Consider the following 21,825-nt stretch of genomic DNA (forward strand, 5'->3'; position numbering starts at 1 on the left):
TATAATATGTGTGGGTACATTAAATGAGTAAGGGGAAAATTACAGCTAAACACAAACACAGCAGAAATATAAAAATAGCCTTGGTCCCAAACGGACAGAAAATGGAAAAGTGCTGTGGTCATTAAGGGGTTAAAGGAAATAAAGGGACAAATACACATTTAGGACTCAGTATTATGTGTTATAGAGAGGAATAAAACCCATTAAAGGGAACAAACGTCACATAAAGTATGTCTGCAGGAATGTAGACTAAGTCCCCCAGCCATGCTACATTTGATTAAAACAAGTAGCTACTAAAGGCCCATGAGATGATTGAGTGACTTACCTGACTGAAGCACCCCTTCACTGTCTTGTACCTACTGAGTCTCCTGTGCTTGCTTTACCAGTGACAGCTTCCCTCAATCCTGCTGTATCTACCTGGTATCCTGTGCCTGCTGAGTCTCCTGTACTTGCTATACCAGTGACAGCTTCCCTCACTCCTGCTGTATCTACCTGGTCTCCTGTGCTACATATACCAGAGATAGCTTCCCTCAAAACTGCTGTATCTACCTGGTATCCTGTGCCTGCTGAGTCTCCTGTGCTTGCTTTACCAGTGACATCTTCCCTTAATCCTGCTGTATCTACGTGGTATCTTGTGCCTACTGAGTCTCCTGTGCTACATATACCAGTGACAGCTTCCCTCAATCCTGCTGTATCTACCTGGTATCCTGTGCCTACTGAGTCTCCTGTGCTTGCTTTACCAGTGACAGCTTCCCTCAATCCTGCTGTATCTACCTGGTATCCTGTGCCTACTGAGTCTCCTGTGCTACATATACCAGTGACAGCTTCCCTCAATCCTGCTGTATCTATCTGGTATCCTGTGCCTACTGAGTCTCCTGTGCTTACTATACCAGTGACATCTTCCCTTAATCCTGCTGTATCTACCTGGTATCCTGTGCCTACTGAGTCTCTTGTGCTTGCTATACCAGTGACATCTTCCCTTAATCCTCCTGTATCTACCTGGTATCCTGTGTCTACTGAGCCTCCTGTGCTACATATACCAGTGACAGCTTCCCTCAATCCTGCTGTATCTACCTGGTATCCTGTGCCTGCTGAGTCTCCTGTGCTTGCTATACCAGTGACATATTCCCTTAATCCTGCTGTATCTACCTGGTATCTTGTGCCTACTGAGTCTCCTGTGCTACATATACCAGTGACAGCTTCCCTCAATCCTGCTGTATCTACCTGGTATCCTGTTCCTACTGAGTCTCCTGTGCTACATATACCAGTAACATCTTCCCTCAATCCTTCTGTATCTACCTGGTATTCTGTGCCTGCTGAGTCTCCTGTGCTACATATACCAGTGACAGCTTCCCTCAATCCTGCTATATCTACCTGGTATCCTGTGCCTGCTGAGTCTCCTGTGCTTGCTATACCAGTGACAGCTTCCCTCAATCCTGCTGTATCTACCTGGTATCTTGTGCCTACCAAGTCTCCTGTGCTTGCTATACCAGTGACAGCTTTCCTCAATCCTGCTGTATCTACCTGGTATCTTGTGCCTACCGAGTCTCATGTGCTACATATACCAGTGACAGCTTCCCTCAATCCTGCTGTATCTACCTGGTATCTTGTACCTACTGAGTCTCCTGTGCTTGCTTTACCAGTGACAGCTTCCCTCAATCCTGCTGTATCTACCTGGTATCCTGTGCCTGCTGAATCTCCTGTACTTGCTATACCAGTGACAGCTTCCCTCACTCCTGCTGTATCTACCTGGTCTCCTGTGCTACATATACCAGAGATAGCTTCCCTCAAAACTGCTGTATCTACCTGGTCTCTTGTACCTACTGAGTCTCCTGTGCTTGCTTTACCAGTGACAGCTTCCCTCAATCCTGCTGTATTTACCTGGTATCCTGTGCCTACTGAGTCTCCTGTGCTTGCTTTACCAGTGACAGCTTCCCTCAATTCTGCTGTCTCTACCGGGTATCCTGTGCCTGTTGAGTCTCCTGTGCTTGCTATACCAGTGACAGCTTCCCTCAATCCTGCTGTATCTACCTGGTATTCTGTGCCTGTTGAGTCTCCTGTGCTACATATACCAGTGACAGCTTCCCTCAATCCTGCTGTATCTACCTGGAATCCTGTGCCTACTGAATCTCCTGTGCTACATATACCAGTGATAGCTTCCCTCAACCCTGCTGTATCTACCTGGTATCCTGTGCCTACTGAGTCTCCTGTGCTTGCTATACCAGTGACAGCTTCCCTCAATCCTGCTGTATCTACCTGGTATCCTGTGCCTACTGAGTCTCCTGTGCTACATATACCAGTGATAGCTTCCCTCAACCCTGCTGTATCTACCTGGTATCCTGTGCCTACTGAGTCTCCTGTGCTACATATACCAGTGACAGCTTCCCTCAATCCTGCTGTATCTACCTGGTATCCTGTGCCTGCTGAGTCTCCTGTGCTTGCTATACCAGTGACAGCTTCCCTCAATCCTGCTGTATCTACCTGGTATCCTGTGCCTACTGAGTCTCCTGTGCTTGCTATACCAGTGACAGCTTTCCTCAATCCTGCTGTATCTACCTGGTATCCTGTGCCTACTGAGTCTCCTGTGCTACATATACCAGTGATAGCTTCCCTCAACCCTGCTGTATCTACCTGGTATCCTGTGCCTACTGAGTCTCCTGTGCTACATATACCAGTGACAGCTTCCCTCAATCCTGCTGTATCTACCTGGTATCCTGTGCCTGCTGAGTCTCCTGTGCTTGCTATACCAGTGACAGCTTCCCTCAATCCTGCTGTATCTACCTGGTATCCTGTGCCTACCGAGTCTCCTGTGCTACATATACCAGTGACAGCTTCCCTCAATCCTGCTGTATCTACCTGGTATCCTGTTCCTACTGAGTCTCCTGTGCTACATATACCAGTGATAGCTTCCCTCAACCCTGCTGTATCTACCTGGTATCCTGTGCCTGCTGAGTCTCCTGTGCTTGCTATACCAGTGACAGCTTCTCTCAATCCTGCTGTATCTACCTGGTATCCTGTGCCTACTGAGTCTCCTGTGCTTGCTATACCAGTGATAGCTTCCCTCAACCCTGCAGTATCTACCTGGTATCCTGTGCCTACTGAGTCTCCTGTGCTACATATACCATTGACAGCTTCCCTCAATCCTGCTGTATCTACCTGGTATCCTGTGCCTGCTGAGTCTCCTGTGCTTGCTATACCAGTGACAGCTTCCCTCAATCCTGCTGTATCTACCTGGTATCCTGTGCCTGCTGAGTCTCCTGTGCTTGCTATACCAGTGAAAGCTTTCCTCAATCCTGCTGTATCTACCTGGTATCTTGTGCCTACTGAGTCTCATGTGCTACATATACCAGTGACAGCTTCCCTCAATCCTGCTGTATCTACCTGGTATCCTGTGCCTACTGAGTCTCCTGTGCTTGCTTTACCAGTGACAGCTTCCCTCAATCCTGCTGTATCTACCTGGTATCCTGTGCCTGCTATACCAGTGACAGCTTCCCTCAATCCTGCTGTATCTACCTGGTATTCTGTGCCTACTGAGTCTCCTGTGCTACATATACCAGTGATAGCTTCCCTCAACCCTGCTGTATCTAACTGGTATCCTGTGCCTACTGAGTCTCCTGTGCTTGCTATACCAGTGACAGCTTCCCTCAAGCCTGCTGTATCTACCTGGTATCCTGTGCCTACTGAGTCTCCTATGCTTGCTTTACCAGTGACAGCTTCCCTCAATCCTGCTGTATCTACCTGGTATCCTGTGCCTGCTGAGTCTCTTGTGCTTGCTATACCAGTTCCAGCTTCCCTCAATCCTGCTGTATCTACTTGGTATTCTGTGCCTGCTGAGTCTCCTTTGCTACATATACCAGTGACAGCTTCCCTCAATCCTGTTGTATCTACCTGGTATCCTGTGCCTACTGAGTCTCCTGTGCTACATATACCAGTGATAGCTTGCCTCAACCCTGCTGTATCTACCTGGTATCCTGTGCCTACTGAGTCTCCTGTGCTTGCTAAACCAGTGACAGCTTCTCTCAATCCTGCTGTATATACCTGGTATCCTGTGCCTACTGCGTCTCCTGTGCTACATATACCAGTGACAGCTTCTTTCAATCCTGCTGTATCTATCTTGTATCTTGTGCCTACTGAGGTCTCCTGTGCTACATATACCAGTGACAGCTTCTCTCAATCCTGCTGTATCTACCTGGTATCCTGTGCCTACTGCGTCTCCTGTGCTACATATACCAGTGACAGCTTCTCTCAATCCTGCTGTATCTACCTGGTATCCTGTGCCTACTGAGTCTCCTGTGCTACATATACCAGTGACAGCTTCTCTCAATCCTGCTGTATCTACCTGCTATCTTGTGCCTACTGAGTCTCCTGTGCTTGCTATACCAGTGACAGCTTCCCTCAATCCTGCTGTATCTACCTATCTATTCCTTTATTAAGTTTTGCCTTTGTCTGATATCTGAACCATATAACCGAAGAGACACATATAACTTTATTATGATTTTAATTTTATTTTGCCAAATATTGTTTTAGTTTTTCTTCATCTTCAGTGGTGGCAGCAGAAAGAGTTTTGGGCATTTTCTGGGTCTAGTACAGACTAGCGAGCGTTTATTAACCCTTGCATCCACTGAACTAAGTCACAGACTTACCTGGAGTGGTTTTACTGTTATAACATGGTTAAAACTGAAGGTTTGGTTAATCCTCTTTCTGGGCCAGATTATCTAAAGCTCTCTGGGCTGGCGAGATTCTTAAAGAATGCTTGCCAGTCCTATTTCCCTGGTGGAATGATCTAAAACCAGTATTTACCCTGAAAACAGGGTGTCTCGCTAAGGGGCGTATACTGCATTTTTGTATAAAAAATGCACAATAAATTAGTATTTAATTTATGAAACATCATACTAAACGAATAATTTAACCATTCATACAAAAATAAACAGGGAAAATTTGTATTGATATGGTGCATCAAAAATTGTAACAAAATTCTTCACCAAAAATCGTATTTTACCAAAAATGTAAAATCTGTATGTAAATTTCACAGGAATAACTCATATTAAATATGCACAGTGTAAATCGGAATTTTAGTACACTGGATGTGCAAAAAACACACAGAAATTCTTACTTATAGGTACAAAATGCAAAGCGTAATTGTTGTTTTTTCGTAAAATGGACTGAGCATGGGCATATATGAAATTGTCTCTCTAATCCCAGTGTAATTCTGTAAAGATTTTCACACTGCAGATCTCACAGTTTTTTCTCTCCAGTTAGAAGGTGGCAAGCTCTTCTCAAAGCACTCCAAATACTTAATACCCTAATAGAAAAAACACATGCAAACGAAAATATAGGCAAATTTAAGTTGCTATACTCAGAAGCGTACTGCGATTTATATTGGCTGCTCACTGTTAACTTTGCTCTATGGAGAAAAGAGTCCCTATCCATTATCCCTATCCATTACTTTCAACAGGAGACATTTCGCACTCGCAGGGACTGCCCCTTTTTAAGTTCATTCAACCAGGGCAGCCCCTGCAAGGGTCGGCGAGAAAAACTACGTCTGATCTGGTGAGGTGTAGATCATCAAGCCCTCTGTCACAGACCTTTAAAAAGACGGCCCCCTAGATATTATTTTTTTTACTTATTTGGCTATTTCTGCAAGAAATGTACTGGAAAATGAAGCATAATATAATGAATTCACTGCATCCTATAATCTATTCACTCATGGGCAAATGGATTTGTCTATTTTATTTTAGGTTGTGAAATGATTTTGTTGCAAACATATGTTTATACACCAAAAATATATAATATTAAAAGTCTCCATTTTATAAAAGGGCCACAAAAGTCATTGTATAGCCAAATAGCAAGTATCTCTATTTACTTTACTACAGAATATTGCTTTTGCCCTGCAAATGAGCTACATTTAGCAGCAAATTAAACCTGACCTGCTAATGAGCTTAAACTGCTGTCCAAAAGTGGTTTTGCTGCACCTACCCCATAAGAGGAATTCTGTGGTCAAACATAGTATTGGAAGCAAAAAGCATGAGATGTACATCTCACTTAAAGTGATGGTAAATCCTAGCATTTCTGAAACACTAGGATTTACCATTGGAACAAATAAAGGGGACTTTCAGTCATGAAGTATAAAATACTTCATGCTGAAAGCTCCTTTATTTGTTTGCAGCGTTCGCTGCACTTAGCTGCTAAGGCAGCCCTTGGCAGAATGCTGTTTTGCTAAGAGGTGACATTTTCACCTCTTAGCCCATAGCCGCGCGTGAAATCCGGTGCAACCTGGCGCCAAGCCAGATTTCCAGGACGGCTATTGGCTAAGAGGTGGAAACGTCACCTCTCAGCCAAATAGTGTTCTGCTGTGGGCTGCCTTAACAGCTCAGTGCAGCAAACGCTGCAAAGAAAGTAAGGAGCTTTCAGCATGTATTTTATACTTCATAACTGAAAGTCCCCTTTATTTGTTCCAATGGTAAATCCTAGTGTTTCACAAACGCTAGGATTTGCCATCACTTTAAATATCTTACTCAGGAGTTCTCTGGTTTCCACTTAAAATTGTTGTTGCCAATGTCTAAATCAGACTCTTTGGTTATGTTTAGACAGCTCTGCTTTCTGATGCCTGATTGGTAGTAACTTTGGAGTCAGCTTGCTACCATGGCAATGTTGTAGCAGCCCCACCTCCTAATGCTGTTTGGGAGTGACATATCACATGACACGTTTGTCAGAGAATCTGGTTATCAGAATGCGGAAGCTGTCCCTTTATTTGGGAAATGCAACGATCTGCAATTTGGACAAAAGGTAACAACTTTGTAGCCATTTTATCTATATGTTACGAGGGGGACAAAGCAATATGGACAAGTGGTTTTGGGTCATTATGATGTATATTTGAACACACAATGTATATGTGGAAACAACTATAGTGGAGTGGTGATCTGAAGAGGTTAATCCAGTACACAGCAGTGTCTATTACCAATTACAAGCATGTGTGCAGATCCACTCACAAACATTGGACAATTTCAGTTATTGTTTAGTAGCCAAATGCTTTATATATGTTGTGATTCCCATTTGTTTGTATTCACTGCCTGAGGAAACAGCGCCAGAGGCACTGAGAAACGCGTTGCAGATTGTTTTTATACTTTTAATTTTGTGTACAATAAATTACACCCTTATGCATAGGGGTGTATGCTTTTAATGGTTTGTGACCGCACAATCTATCTAGTTTGGCCACTTATCACCTTTTGGAGGTGCTGCCCCTGTTTGCCAGAGTGAGACAGCTGGGGGGCTCTTAACTATCTAGCCTGCCTGAATTGCACTGTATCATAGTGCGCCACCTCTGAGTATTATTCAGTGGAGGGGTTATTGGAGTTCATTCAGAATGTAGTGATTTTCGGCACTATTGGAACACCTTTTTTTATTATTTCTACACTTCTAGTACATCCACTTGATTTAAGAAGAGCTGATCCTGGTGCCCACCTGCCATTGACGGAAACCTTGAGAGGGCGCCTTTGTCTATTGGGACCATCTTTGGATGGACACAATTTGGTGACTTTTGTAATGCAAAAAGAATACTTATGAGGAAAAGCTAACAGTGATACTTTAAAGAAATGCACACAGGATAGTATAAATATACACAAATATACTCATCCAATAAGAGGCACTATTTATTGAATAAAAAGACTAATTACGCCAAATATATTAATAAACATATTAAAAAGACCATAAAAAAGTATCTAAGTGATGTATACAATGAATACTTATAGTTCCAAATGTAAAGTCACAATGATTAAAATGACCCAATTTTCTCCAAAGGGATAGTAGTCCAAAAGACAAGGAGATTGATGGCAGCACTCTTTCTTCAGACAAACAATGTGTAAGCTCTACAGAAGAATGGTAAAATGAAAGAGGCGCCGCATGTGCATATCAGTCAGAATCAGACTCCGGCACTGCTGGAACACAGGATCCTCAGGGTTTAGGGAGAGGAGAGGTGGCTCTCAATGGTTGCATATAATTAGAACTCAGATTTTAACACAGTCCAATGGGTGTTTGGATAAAAAAAAAACAACAACATTTATTTGAGTTTAAAACATCATGAAAAACACACTTGGTATACACTGTGTCATCCAAGTGTTCAAGTTAAAACATATACAATGCGTTTCTAGGTAAACACCATTTCATCAGGCATACTAAGTCTATCTGTTTATGCCTATAAATAGGACAATGCTACCCAAAACACAACCCCTTCCTCCTAGGTTACAAACCAATCATTACCTTTCATTTCAGATATAGTAAGTAAATGCACCTGAAGCATATACACATGTAATTTGTTATAGCTTAATGGGCGTCTCGTTCTAAGCATCTTTGAAAACAGCCGACCCTATGTTATCATCTGAACTTTTGCTTACAGTCGATGTCAGTCATAACATTACCTTTATTACAGAGCTCAAAAAAGTCCAAAAAAATGTAACAACAACTATTTATATAAGAAAGTATGTGTTACATTTTTTGGACTTAGTATGCCTGATGAAACAGTGTTTACTGTTTACTTTTTTATTAAAACACCCGTTGGACTGTGTTAAAATCTGAGTTCTAAGTCTACGCTACCATTGAGAGCCACCTCTCCCCTCTCTAAAACCTGAGGATCCTGTGTTCCAGCAGTGCCGGAGTTCGGCTAGCTGGATTGCTGTATAAAAATCCAGCCTGCATCTATTGGCATAAGAGATTGCCTTTCCTAATTGTGAGTACCCTGTGTAGAATTACATCATTTTGAAATAGCTGATTCTGACTGATATGCACATGCGGCGCCTCTTTAGTTTTACCATTCTTCTAAGCAGGGATACTTGCCTGATGTGGTAATTGGCTACACAATGATTTTTGTGTCTCTTAAACATGTTGGTTAAAGGGATGGGAAAGTTAAAATTAAACTTGCATGATTCAGATAGAGCATGTCATTTTAAGACACGTTTAAATTAGCTGCTATTTTCAAATGTGCTTTGTTCTCTTTGTATCCCTTGTTGAAAAAGAACATGCACATATCCTACACTAGTGGGAGCTAGCTGCTGATTGGTCCCTGCACAAATTTGTCTCTTGTGATTGGCTAACTAGATGTGTTCAGTTGCCAGAAGTGCAATGCTATATGTTCCATCAAAATCATGAAAGAAAATATTTGGGTTCAGTGTTTCCTCTAAGTCAAATAATAAGAAGAATATAGATTTGTCTGAATATTTTTAGCAATTTATATCAATGAATACATTAATTATCTGGCAAACCTGTCAGAGAAAGGACACACCTTCTATTGTAAGCCTCATTATTCATTGGCTGTATTATTTTTTTAAGACGATACAGAATGTTAACATGTGTTTAGATAATTCAATTGGATTCACTATGAGTTCTGATCATTCATCTTTGAAGAAAAGTGTAATTTAAACAAAAAGAGGATGGAGTCTCAAAGACTTTACATTGTAGTGAAGACATAAAAGGTAACTTTTAATAGTGATTGATGACTCTAAAGGGATATGAAACCCAAAAATGTTCTATCGTGATTCAGATAGAGAATGCAGTTTTAAAAAAACTTTCCAAATTTACTTCTATTAGCAAATTTTCTTCGCTTTCTTGGTATCTTTTGTTAAAAAGCAGGGACTCATGCCTAGGAGCCGGCCCATTACTGTAGCACTATATGACAGCAGTTTTGCAAGAATGTTATTCATTTGCAATTGCACTAGAGGGCAGCACTATCTCTTGCCATGTAGTGATCCAGATGCCTACCTAGGTATCTCTTCAACACAGAATATCATGAAATTGAAGCAAATTGTTGATAATAGAAGTAAATTGGAAACTTTATTTTTTAATAGTATGCTCTGTCTGAATCACAAGATTTTTTTTTAGGTTTCATATCCCTTTAAGAAACATCAGATCACATTAATTTGAAAAAGTTAATAAACAAGAGTCTCCTCAAGGACTTAAAGGGACATGAAACCCAAAAAAATTATTTAAAGGGACACTGAACCCACATTTTTTCTTTTGTGATTCAGATAGAGCATGAAATTTTAAGCAACTTTCTAATTTACTCCTATTTTCAAATGTTCTTTATTCTCTTGGTATCTTTATTTGAAATGCAAGAATGTAAGTTTAGATGCCGGCCCATTTTTGGTTTACAACCTAGGTTGTTCTTGCCGATTGGTGGATAAATTCATCCACCAATCAAAAACTGCTGTCCAGAGTTCTGAACCAAGAAAAAAAGCTTAGATGCCTCCTTTTCATATAAAGATAGCAAGAGAAAGAAGAAAAATTGATAATAGGAGTACATTAGAACGTTGCTTAAAATTGCATGCTCTATCTGAATCATGAAAGAAAAATTTTGGGTTCAGTGTCCCTTTAATGATTCAGAAAGAGCATGCAATTTTAAACAACTTTCCAATTTATGTCTATTATCTAATGTGCTTCATTCTCTTAATATCCTTTGTTGAAAGCATATTTAAATAGGCTCAGTAGCTTCTGATTGGTGGCTGCACATAGATGCCTCATGTGATTGGCTCACCCATGTGCATTGCTATTTCTTCAACAGGGATATCTAAAGAATTAAGCAAATTAGATAATTGAAGTAAGTTAAAACATTGTTTAAAATTGTATCATCTTTCTGAATCATGAAAGTTGAATTTTTTTTTATTTAGTTTATTGAGCAAAATGTTATTATAAGGATAACAAAGGTTCTATAACATTAATTAATCAAATATAATATAGGTGCTGAAGACATACATTGTGTACTGGAGATAAAATTGTTTATTGCCCCGATGACATTTGGAATAGTTCTACTAAATATCATATTATACAACATTTATGCTTCTAAGTATTTATAAGACCAAGAAAATATATATCTTCTCTAAACTTGTTTACATTAACTGAGAACAATTTGTAAGAAATCAGTGTGTTTCAGAAACAGAAAATATGGAAGACTATAAAGAATATTCATCTGAACAAATTGCCAGGATTCAGTGGGAGTATAAATCATTTTTGTACATATTTTGGGATAAAATATAATTTTAATAGATCTGTTACATCTCTGATACAGAGTTCCAAACTGCCTTTGGAAGCAACATCATCACAAGAACTGTGCAGTGTGAGCTTCATGAAATGGGTTTCCATAGCCGAGTAGCTGCACACAAGCCTCACATCCACATGCATAATGCCGTCGACTGGAGAGGCGTAAACTACTGGACTCAGGAGCAGGGCTGCCATCAGGAGGTGACTCCTGTCAGGGGCCCTATGGGCCAGGGGGCCCCATGAGGCAATAACAACTATTATTTTAAAATGTTGGCAGCCACCAGAGGGTACTACAGCAGAGTGCTATTGAGCATGGGAAATGTTATTACAAGGAGTAAAGGATTAGCATTTGAGAGGATTTCTGAGTGTGCACTAAACCACTATGCACAGTGTGAAACAGACTTGGCACTTAAGTTTGTACAGTGTGTGCATGAGTCACACGGCAGATCACTTTAATTTGCAGAAGAGGTAAGACTTACTTAGTAAATGTTTTTTATTTCTTTGTGCAATTTCGAATTGTAACTTCAGTGTGGTAGTAGTTGTACGGTGGGGCCAGGGGTCCATAAAAACAAATTTTTTTAGCAATATGCAGCAGTATATTTATGATTATTTGACAATGCTGTAGAAATTCTATATTTAAAACCATGCAGAAATGTTTCCTCCTCAATACACAAATGGTAGGTGCCCTTTTGGTAGATATGAGTTTTTATTATTATTAAATATATATATATATATATATATATATATATATATTACATTCCAGTTTACTGCCCCTTTATGCAAGGACTTTCCAGATGCAAGGAGGCATTTTATCTTAGACTTTTACATCTCCTGAAAATGTTATACTCTCAGACTAAGATTGCTCAGTGTTTGAAATGAGACAAGTTAACTTAACACTGTTCAGTTTACACTACAGCTGACTTAATTTTGAAATACATAAAAAAAAGCATAAATCCTGCATTTAACCAGATCTAATGGTATGAGACCGAGTACCACAGCTTATGGTATCACCAAGCCCATATAAAGTACAGCATTTTCAAAATCCATAAGTACAGCTCACAGATGGAAACATTTGTACACCTTATTTGACGTGGTGCTCTTGGTTGGGGAAAATAGGGGGGAAAAATAGGGGGGGGGGAACAAACATATATCAACCTTTAAAAAGTACTTTTCTTCATCTAGCCATCTACCCAGATCATTAATGTACAATTTTTAAATTCACAGAATTATTTTTGTTTGCACATTTACAAATATGATTATTTAAAAAGTGATCTCTTAATTTCTGCATTTTTTTTTTATCATGCATGTCACACACTGCTGATTTAGGGGATGCAATGTGCAGAAATCTTACCTCCTGTGAGTGTTTCTGTGGGTGTCTTTGTGCTTTTGTTTGTGTCTCTATGAGTGTGTATGTATTTTTTTTTCTGTGGGTCTCTCTGTGAGGGTGGGTGTGTGCCTTTGTGCATTTTCTGTGGATGTCTGTGAGGGTGTGTGCATATGTCTTTGTGCATTTTCTGTGGATGTCTGTGAGGGTGTGTGCATATGTCTTTGTGCTTTTTCTATGGGTGTCTCTGTGAGGGTTTGTGTATTTATGTCTTTGTGTATTTTCTCTGGATGCCTCTGTGAGGGTGGGTGTGTATGTCTTTGTGTGTTTTCTGTGGATGTATCTGTGAGGGTGGGTGGGTGTATGTATGTATGTCTGTTTTCTGTGGATGTCTCTGTGAGGGTGTGTGTGTATGCCTGTGTGTTTTCTGTGGGTGTCTCTGTGAGGGTGTGTGTATGTCTGTGCATTTTCTGTGGGTGTCTCTGTGAGAGTGTGTGTGCGTCTTTGTGTGTTTTCTGTGGATGTCTCAGTAAGGGTGTGTGTATGTATGTCTTTGTGTGTTTTATGTGGTTGTCTCTCTGTGTGTGTATGTCTGTTTATTTTCTGTGGGTGTCTCTGTGTGTGTGTGTGTGTGTGTATGTCTTTGTGTGTTTTCTGAGGATGTCTCTGTTGGTGTTTCCTTGGGTATATATGCAAGTTTGTGTGTGTGTGTGTGTGTGTCCATTGTCTGTTCCTGTTTAGGACATTTTGACATTGCTACTGATTATTCACATCTTTCTACAGACTTTGAGACTAATGAGACCTTTCCGGAAGTCACCAATCCACCATTTAACCTTTAAATTATTGTTTAGGCAGTTCAGGGCCCTTCCTTTCAGCCACTGCATGCTGTTGTCATCATTTAGTTGGCATCTTTCTTGACAAAAAGATCATCAGAACTCCATATTTTGTTTTGTAAATCTCCTTTTTTTGACAAAACTGTAGTCTACCTCATTACTTGTCAGGTCAATGTAAACAAGTGCTGAGTGTCTGTTTGGTTGTCTGTGTCTAAGTGTGTTTGTGTGTTTCTTTGCGTGTCTTCTAGAGTGAGTGTCTATATGTGAATCCTTATGTGTGTATGTGTTTCAGTGTATGAGTGTGTCTGTGTGTTTCTGTGATTTTTCTTAATAGTATTAGAATTTGACTTACAACATGCTCATATACAGTAGGTGTATTTGTGTGTATGTATGAATATGTGCTTGTGTATATGCATGTATGTATGTGTGTGTATATGTGTGTAAGTGTGTGTATGTGTGTGTTTGTATACATGTGTATGTGTGTGTATGTATACGTGTGTAAGTGTATGTGTGTGTATGTATATGTGTGTGTGTATGTATATGTGTGTGTATATATGTAAATGTGTGTGAGTGTATGTATGTATGTGTGTATGTATATATGTATGTGTGTATTTATGTGTGTATGTGTGGTGTGTGTATGAGTGTATGTATGTGTACATTTGTGTATGTATGTAAAGTATTTGTGTGTGTGTATATATATATATATATATATATATATATATATATATATATATATATATATCTTCTTTATATAACAAACACCACACAGGTGTTCCATTGCTAATTATTAACAATGGGAAACTAATTCATTAACCCCTTCTTTGGAGGAAGAGAACAAGAAAGAGAAAAAAAAGAAAAAAAAATTATTCATGGATGGTGATGCTGTGTTTATTTGCTATTGATATATAACTATATCAATATTTATAACTATATGTTGATTGAGTATAATGAATACAAATTATAAGATACAGTTGGCATTTCCTGTTATTAAAGTGCAGATTGATAAATATATTAAAATATTCTGTACCTGGTAATACTTAGGCTGAGCGTTGTATGTGAAGTGACTTCTTCCAAGTTCCAGTACCAACTCCTGTAGGCGCATGGGATGATTTATCCGGGCCACACTTTTTTCCACAAATGATAAGACTCTGAAAAGATTCACAAATTAGCCTGGTTTTGTTACCGAACTGCCAAACAAACTTCAATGTTATATGGAAAGCTCTACCTGCAGGTAAGTTTCCCGCTGTATAGCTGATATTTAAAGTCAACATTCTATGATTATATGCAAATAATTTATTTTTTTAGAACTACCACATTTCTGCTATATTTGAAGACACTAACAATATATGTCAGGGTTCTTATAACAGAACATTATTTTAAACCATTTTACAATATTCATTTTTCAACTTAAAGGGATATAAAACAATCTGTTTCCTTGTTGTAATAAAAAAACAAGTAGTGGGTTATTCTTAATATAAATCATTGCAATATGTAATATTTAGATTTTTTCTTTCTTTCTTTTTTAAATTAATGTATGCAGGGTGCATTACTTCCTGATAAAAACCCCAGGGCTGGGGTCTCAACAGGGAGGCCATGTAGCAGTTTTTCCTTTGAAGTGTTGTTAGTAGACATCTAATATAGCTGCAATCAGTTATGTTCAACAGAGGACTTTTGCTGCGAAACTATTTGACAAAATAGCATAAGTGAGTTCTGTAATGTCTGCTCTGTTATCTAGCTGTAGGCAATAGCTATCCTGAAAATGTCTAAGTGCTCGATTAACAAGAAAACAAGTAGGTCTGTATCTTTTTATTTATATTTTGATACAGGTGGTGACAGTCCACAAAGCATTAATCCTGGGAATTATAGCAAAGATTCCCAAACCCCAAGAGCTCTATAAAAACCCTCCCACCATACACACATTTCAGTCTTTGCCTCCGCTGGTGGTGGTCGTAGAATGAAGATGTGCATTTCTTTAGAGAGAGGGGTTTCATTGTATATTACGGCCCAGTTTCCCCTCAGAGTACAGTGCTTGTCAGAGGGATGTATATGGGGTATGGTTTGTGATTCTTTTTTTCACCTCATGGGAAACTTATCATAAACCTTCCATAATTGGTTGCATGGACTTGTCTTTTGCCTCTATGTATGGATCTACAATATACTCCTTTTCCATAATGTCTACCGATACGTTTCAGTATTGGTTTGGCTGTTTGCTGGTGGATAAGTGTCTATTGGTAAGTATATATTTTTTAGGTTTAGACACTCTATATTGTTTATATATAGTTGATAACATATATGGCCCTGGGACAGATTCTCTTTATTATTCCCCCTTGCTGTTTTTGTGGGAGTCAGTTTTTATTTTGGCGCGTTTGCCTTCTGTTACATACATCGTGTTTGCGCACGTTGGCTTCACTCCTGTCGGGTTAGTGCATGTCCATTTAGTTCTATAGTAGCTTGTTTTCGTGCTTCGACTGGATTATGCGCGTCGGGTAAGTGCATGTCAGATCTTTTGCTCACTAAATCACTTATAAATTACAGTATTCTTGCTAGCGTTTCTTCTTGCTGCTGAGCGTTATCTTGGATGTGAAGTTAATTGTCTTCTGCTTTGTTTTGTAGTTCGGCTTAGCATACATTATTACTGTGAGTATTTCTACAAAAAGATACTTAGGAGGGGAAGTTATTTCCATTCCTCTAGAGCTTTTTAATGGGGTTATAGTGTTCTATTGCTTTGCCTTGCACTTGCTATAATGGAGTTGCCTGAATCTGTCCCTACAAGCAGCGTATTTGCTTAGGCCAGCTATTTCTATTGCTGATGTGGCTGCTGCTTCAACTCACTGGTTATCTAGACTTTCTGAACAGTGTTCTGATGACTCTGTTAGTAAAAATTCTTTGGGTTTACTCAAAAATGTTAATTTGTTTATTTGTGATGCTGTATTTCATATTATGAAGATTAATATCAAAAGCAAGCCTTTGGCAGTCTTTGCTAGGAGAACCTTATGGCTTAAGTCCTGGTCTGCTGACATGATGTCTACATCCATGTTATTGTCTCTTTATTTTCAGTTAAAGAAGTTATTTGGTTCTGATTTAGATTCTATAATATCTACCATTTCTAAGGGTAAAGGGGCTTTTTCTCCCTCAAGACAGAAGTCTAGAGGGAACTCTAAAGCTTCCAATTATTTTTGTTCCTTTCATCAGATTGAGGAATAAAAGGTTGACTCCTCTGCTCAGAAGCTAGGCACCTCTGGCACCATCTGGAGGCCTAGTGCTAACTGGAATAAGTCAAAGGTGGCTAAGATATCTATCCCTACTACGACATCTGCATTAAGGTGTGGCCCCCGATCTAGAGGCTCTGGTAGAGTGCAGTGCCTCTTTCAAAAGGGTTGGTTTCAGTCTGTTCCAGATATATGGGTTCTGAATATAGTTTCCCAGGGTTATCAGATTTTAAAACAAGATTTTCCAGAGGGAGGTTTCTTGGGTCCTGTACCAACGAATCCTCTAAAGTTTTTTTCTAGTCTGTTTTAGTTCCGGAAACTATGGGAGTTATTGTACCAGTTCCTTCACAGGAAAAGAGGATGGGATTTTATTTAGATCTCTTCATTGTTCCATAGAAGGAAGGAATTATCAGACCAGTCCTGGTTCTGAAAGCTCTAAACAAGTTTGTAAGGTTTTCATCTTTCAAAAAAGAAACTATTCGGACTATTCTGTCTTGTTCAACAAGGTCAGTTTATGTACACAATAGATTTAAAGGATGCTTACCTTCATGTTCCAATTCTGGCAACATCAACAGTTTCTGAGGTTTGCTTTTCTAGACAAGCACTTTAAGTTTGTTGCTTTACCTTTTGGTCTGTCAACAGTTAATTTTCACAAGGTTCTGGGTGCCCTATTGTCTGTGATCAGAACTCTGTGTATTGCAGTGTTTCGCTACCTGAACAATATCTTGTTTCAAGCTCCGTCATTTCCTTTAGCAGAATCTCACACCAACGAACTCTTGTTGTTTCTTCAACAACATGGTTGGAAGATCAATTTTCCCAAGAGTTCTTTGATTCCTCAAACAAGGTAACTTTTTGGGATTTCAAATAGTTTAAGTCTCCATGAGTCTCTCTAACAGAGCAGAAAAGGTTAAATTGGTGTCAGCTTGTCTGGACCTTCAGTCCCTCTCTTTTCCCTCTGTTGCTCTTTGTATGGAAGTTCTGCTATGTATGCTTTGTCAATTGTGCAGGGATCCTACTTAGCTGGATCATCAGTTCATTATTCAGGGGACTTCTTTTGCTTGTCTTACCTTGACTGTGATCTCTATATATGCAAGTCTTTTATGTTGGGGAGCTGTTTGGGAGTCTGACAGCCCAGGCAGTTTGGGACGCAGGAGACGAAGTTGCCAATATTTTAGAACCGTATGCTTCAAGCTTGGTCTCTGTTGAAAAGAGAATATCATCTCCGTTTTCAGACATACAATGTCACAGCAGTGGGGAACTATCAGTTATGTGGCCATGAGGCAAGTGTTGCAATATCTCTCATGGGAGGAAAAATATTCCTGTCTATTCTCTGCATTTCATATTCCAGGAGTGAACAACTGGAAAGTGGACTTTTTCAGTCATCACTCTCTACATCCAGGGGAGTGGTATCTTCATCTGGTTGTGTTCAATCAGATTGTGGGTCTTTAGGGTCTCCCAGAGATATATACAATGGCTTCTCATTTGATCAACAAGCTTCCAAAGTATTTTGCTTGGTCCAGTGACCCCCAAGCAAAGTTTGTGGATGATCTAGTAGCTCCTTGGTCATTTCAGCTTGCTTATCTGTTTCCTCCTCTGGTACATCTTCCCAGAGTGATCTCCATGATAAGCTTAGAGAAATCATCAATAATCCTGATTGCCCAGCTTGGCCTTGCAGGGTTTGGTATGGAGATCTGGTTTAGATGTCAGTTTCCCTCCTTGGTCTCTTCCTCTGCCATCAGATGTCCATTTTTCCATCCGGATCTCAAATCTCTGAACTTGATAGCATGGAAATTGAATGGATAGTCCTTAGACATAGAAGTTTCTCTGATTCTGTGATTGAAACCTTAATTCAGGCTTGTAAGCCTGTAACTAGGTAAATTTATCATAAGGTCTGGAAGGCCATTATGTATTAATGTATAAATTATGATTATTCCTGGCATTCTTTCAGATTTACTAGGATTTTGCAGTTTTTTGCAGGATGGTCTGGATAAGGGTATATCTGTCAGTTCTCTGAATGGGCAGATTTCTTCTCTTTCAGTCTTGTTTCATAAGAAGCTTGCTAGTCCTCCTGATTTTCATGGTTTTGTTTAGGCATTGGTTCATATTAAGCTTGTAATCAAGCCAATTTCTCCTTCATGGAATCTGAACTTGGTGTTTAGGGTTTTGCAGGCTCCCCCTTTTGAACCTATGCATAAGATGGATATTAAACTGCTTTCTTGGAAGCTTTTATTCTTTTTCGTTATCTCATCTGCTAGAAGAATTTCAGAGTTATCTGCTCTTTTTTGTGATCCTCCTTATCTTATTTTTCTTCAGGATAAGGCTGTGTTACAGACTACTGACTTTTTGCCTAATGTTTCTTCAGACAAATTCAACGCAGAAATTGTTGTCTATTCTGTGTGTCCTAATCCCAAGAATGCTTCAAAATAGTCTTTGCATATTTTGGATGTTGTTAGAGCATTGAAATATTATATTGATGCTACTAAGGATTTTAGACAGACTTCTAGTTTGTTTTTTTTCTGGTGCTTATAAAGGACAGAACGTTTCTGCTGCTTCTTTGGCTTCTTGGTGGCAGGTCAGCCTCCAAGTGCATTTTAGATTTTTTTTATTGGGGTTGCGGATTTAATTTCTCAGTAAAAAAAGATTTTTTAAATCCTTCCCTTTTTGTTATTACTCGTAAACTCCACAGCTTGGGTATTAGTTCTCAGGAGTACTCAGGATCGTGGACTCTCACCACCTGTATGAAAGAAAACATAATTTATGCTTACCTGATAAATTAATTTATTTCATGCTGGTGAGAGTCCACAAGACTCCACCATATGTTTTCAAGTTAGTTTTTTTTTTTAGCACATCTTTTTCCCTGCTACTTTTATGGCTCTTATTTATTTTTCTTACCTCACTATCACCAAGATTACAAGTTGTGCGGTAAATCCGTTGTGTACATAATACGCAAAATGTGTCTATACTGCTATTTCCATAGCGCCGCCATTACAAGTCACCATAAAACTTTCTTTTGTCGTGCGGGAAGCCGCATACCACACAAAATCCAAGTTCCGACTTGGCTTGCTCATGCACGTATTCCCCCATAGAGATCAATGGAGAAAAATGTAGGAAAAAACCTATCGCATTTTCTCATTCCCCAGTGAAGGCTATGGAGAACAGAAAGTTTTACCAAAACCTAACACCCTAATATAAATCCCTAGTCTAATAACCCTTAAACAGCCATCCCCCACATCGCAACTACTAAAACAAAACATATTAACCCCTAAACCGTCATCCCCACATCGCCAATACTAAATAAATGTATTAACCCCTAATCCAATATTCCTCCACAACACAAACCACTATATAAACCTATTAACCCCTAAACCGCCAACCCCCCACAACGCAAAGCATTAAACTAATAACTAAGCCCTCTAACCTTACCTAACACCCCCTAACTTAACCTCAATTGAAATACACTCATAAAATAAAAAAATACTTTAACTACTTTACAAATTAATAAAAAATTACAAAAAATGAAACACATAAATTACGGAAAAGAAACCTAACATCACCCAAAACAAAAAAATCTAACATTACATTAAAAAAACAACAACTTACATTTATATTATAAATAAAAATTGCAAAAATAAATAAATAGCTGAGATTACAAAAAATAAAAAACCTAAGATTACAGTAAATAACAAACAAAATTATCCAAAATAAAAAGTTATTCCTAATCCAATACCCCTTTAAAAAAATAACCCACCCCAAAATGAATCTCTAAATAAATTACCAATAGGCTCTCTTGTAGGGCATTGCCCTAAGTTTCACAGCTCCATGTAAAAAACATTACAACCCCCACCTACCCAAAATAAAAAAAATAACTAAAACAAAAAATAGTCTACCCGTTACCCCTAAAAGGACATTTGTATGAGCATTACCCTTAAAAGGGCAATCAGCTCCTTTACAGTCCATAAAAAAAAAAATGTCCTAATCTAAAAACAAAAACAACCCCCCCCTGAAAAACAAAAAATAAAACTAACCCTAAAATAGGTACTCACCATTGATGAAGTATGGAGATTCATCTTCTTCCCGGCGGCAAAAGGTCTTCATCCAAGCGGCTCCATCTTCATTCATTGTGGGCCCATCTTCTATCTTCTTGGCGGAGGAGCGGATCTGTCGCCAGAGGTAAGGAGTGATCATCAGCGGCGGTCATCTGTGACGTGAAGGTCCTTTTCATCCGATCGTCCGCCGCATACTCAAGATTGAATGCATGGAACCCTTTTATATTGGGGTACCCTTGCATTTAGGAGTTAATAGGTTTATTTAGTGTTGGCGATGTGAGAGGGCAGTTTAGGGGTAAATATGTTTATTTAGTGTTGGCTATGTGGGGGGATGGCAGTTTAGGGGTTAATACTTTATTTTATTAGTTGTGAAGCGGGGGAATGGTGGTTTAGGGGTTAATAGTGTAGTTTATGGGTGTTAGTGTACTTTAACATATTTTGTATGTGTTTTGTGAAACTTTTTTGTTTTGCAAAATCCATAACTACAGGTCTTCGAATGCGGAATGGATCATTGCGGTATAGGCCATAATGATTGCGGTAAAGCCATACCGAGCGACTTGTAATACCGATTAGCTGACCATTACGCATGCAAAGACCATTTTTTAAGTGGTAAAGTCATAGTGCACAATTTGTAATCTTGGTGTATAAATGGCTATGCTTTAGACTAAGGTATGTATCAGGTGGGAGGGGTTTTATAGAGCTATTGGGGTTGGGAATCTTTGCCTCCTCCTAGTGGTAAGGAAGGGTAATTCCCAGGAGTAATGGCTTGTGGACTCTCCCCACCATGAAAGAAATTAAATTTATCAGGTATAAATTATGTTTTTTTCTACTAAAGGAGTACTGTTTCATATCCCTTTTACGGGATTGAAAGGTCAACATTGAAATGTAAATGGGGGCAATAACATTTTAAAAAGAAGCATTTTGATAGTAATAATAATTATTTTTCAGTGACATTCATTGGTATATGCACATATGCTATGAGGGCCTGTGCATCACCAGTATTCGAGCTCAGAGAGATGACAGTGGTGTGAGGTGTTTGAATACTGGTGCATTAGCCCTCACAGCATATGTGCTATGCTGCTGAAAAACTAATAACTTTTACTAGAAGAATTTTTGCTAACAGAAGTATATTGCAAAATGCATATATTTTATATTGAAATGCACCCATACACATTTTGATTTTGAGAATGAGAAAAACTAAAGTCTTTTTCTTTGAAAGGGTTGTCCAACCTAGGGTCTGGGGCCACAACACATCTCTAGAATAACTTGTATCCTGCACATCACTTCCCAGACTGATTACAGCACTTTTCTGAGATTCATGCCCTACTGCTTCCTAATAGCAATACCAACAGTGTCTTCACACAGTTTGCAGTTGCTTATTTTCCCTACAA

The 21,825-nt window shown here is 39.1% G+C and overlaps 1 protein-coding gene across 1 annotated transcript in view; it reads right to left on the reverse strand.

The window, feature by feature from the left end:
* LOC128657480 (neuroglobin-1-like) overlaps positions 1-21,825 on the reverse strand; it is a 145,318-nt gene that overhangs the window by 100,090 nt on the left and 23,403 nt on the right. The window contains exon 3 of the mRNA XM_053711840.1: positions 14,207-14,327. Within this exon, the coding sequence (XP_053567815.1) occupies positions 14,207-14,327 (121 nt within the window). The remainder of the gene's footprint in view (positions 1-14,206; positions 14,328-21,825) is intronic.

This window comes from Bombina bombina, chromosome 1, assembly GCF_027579735.1.
Source record: "Bombina bombina isolate aBomBom1 chromosome 1, aBomBom1.pri, whole genome shotgun sequence".
Lineage (NCBI taxonomy): Eukaryota > Metazoa > Chordata > Amphibia > Anura > Bombinatoridae > Bombina > Bombina bombina.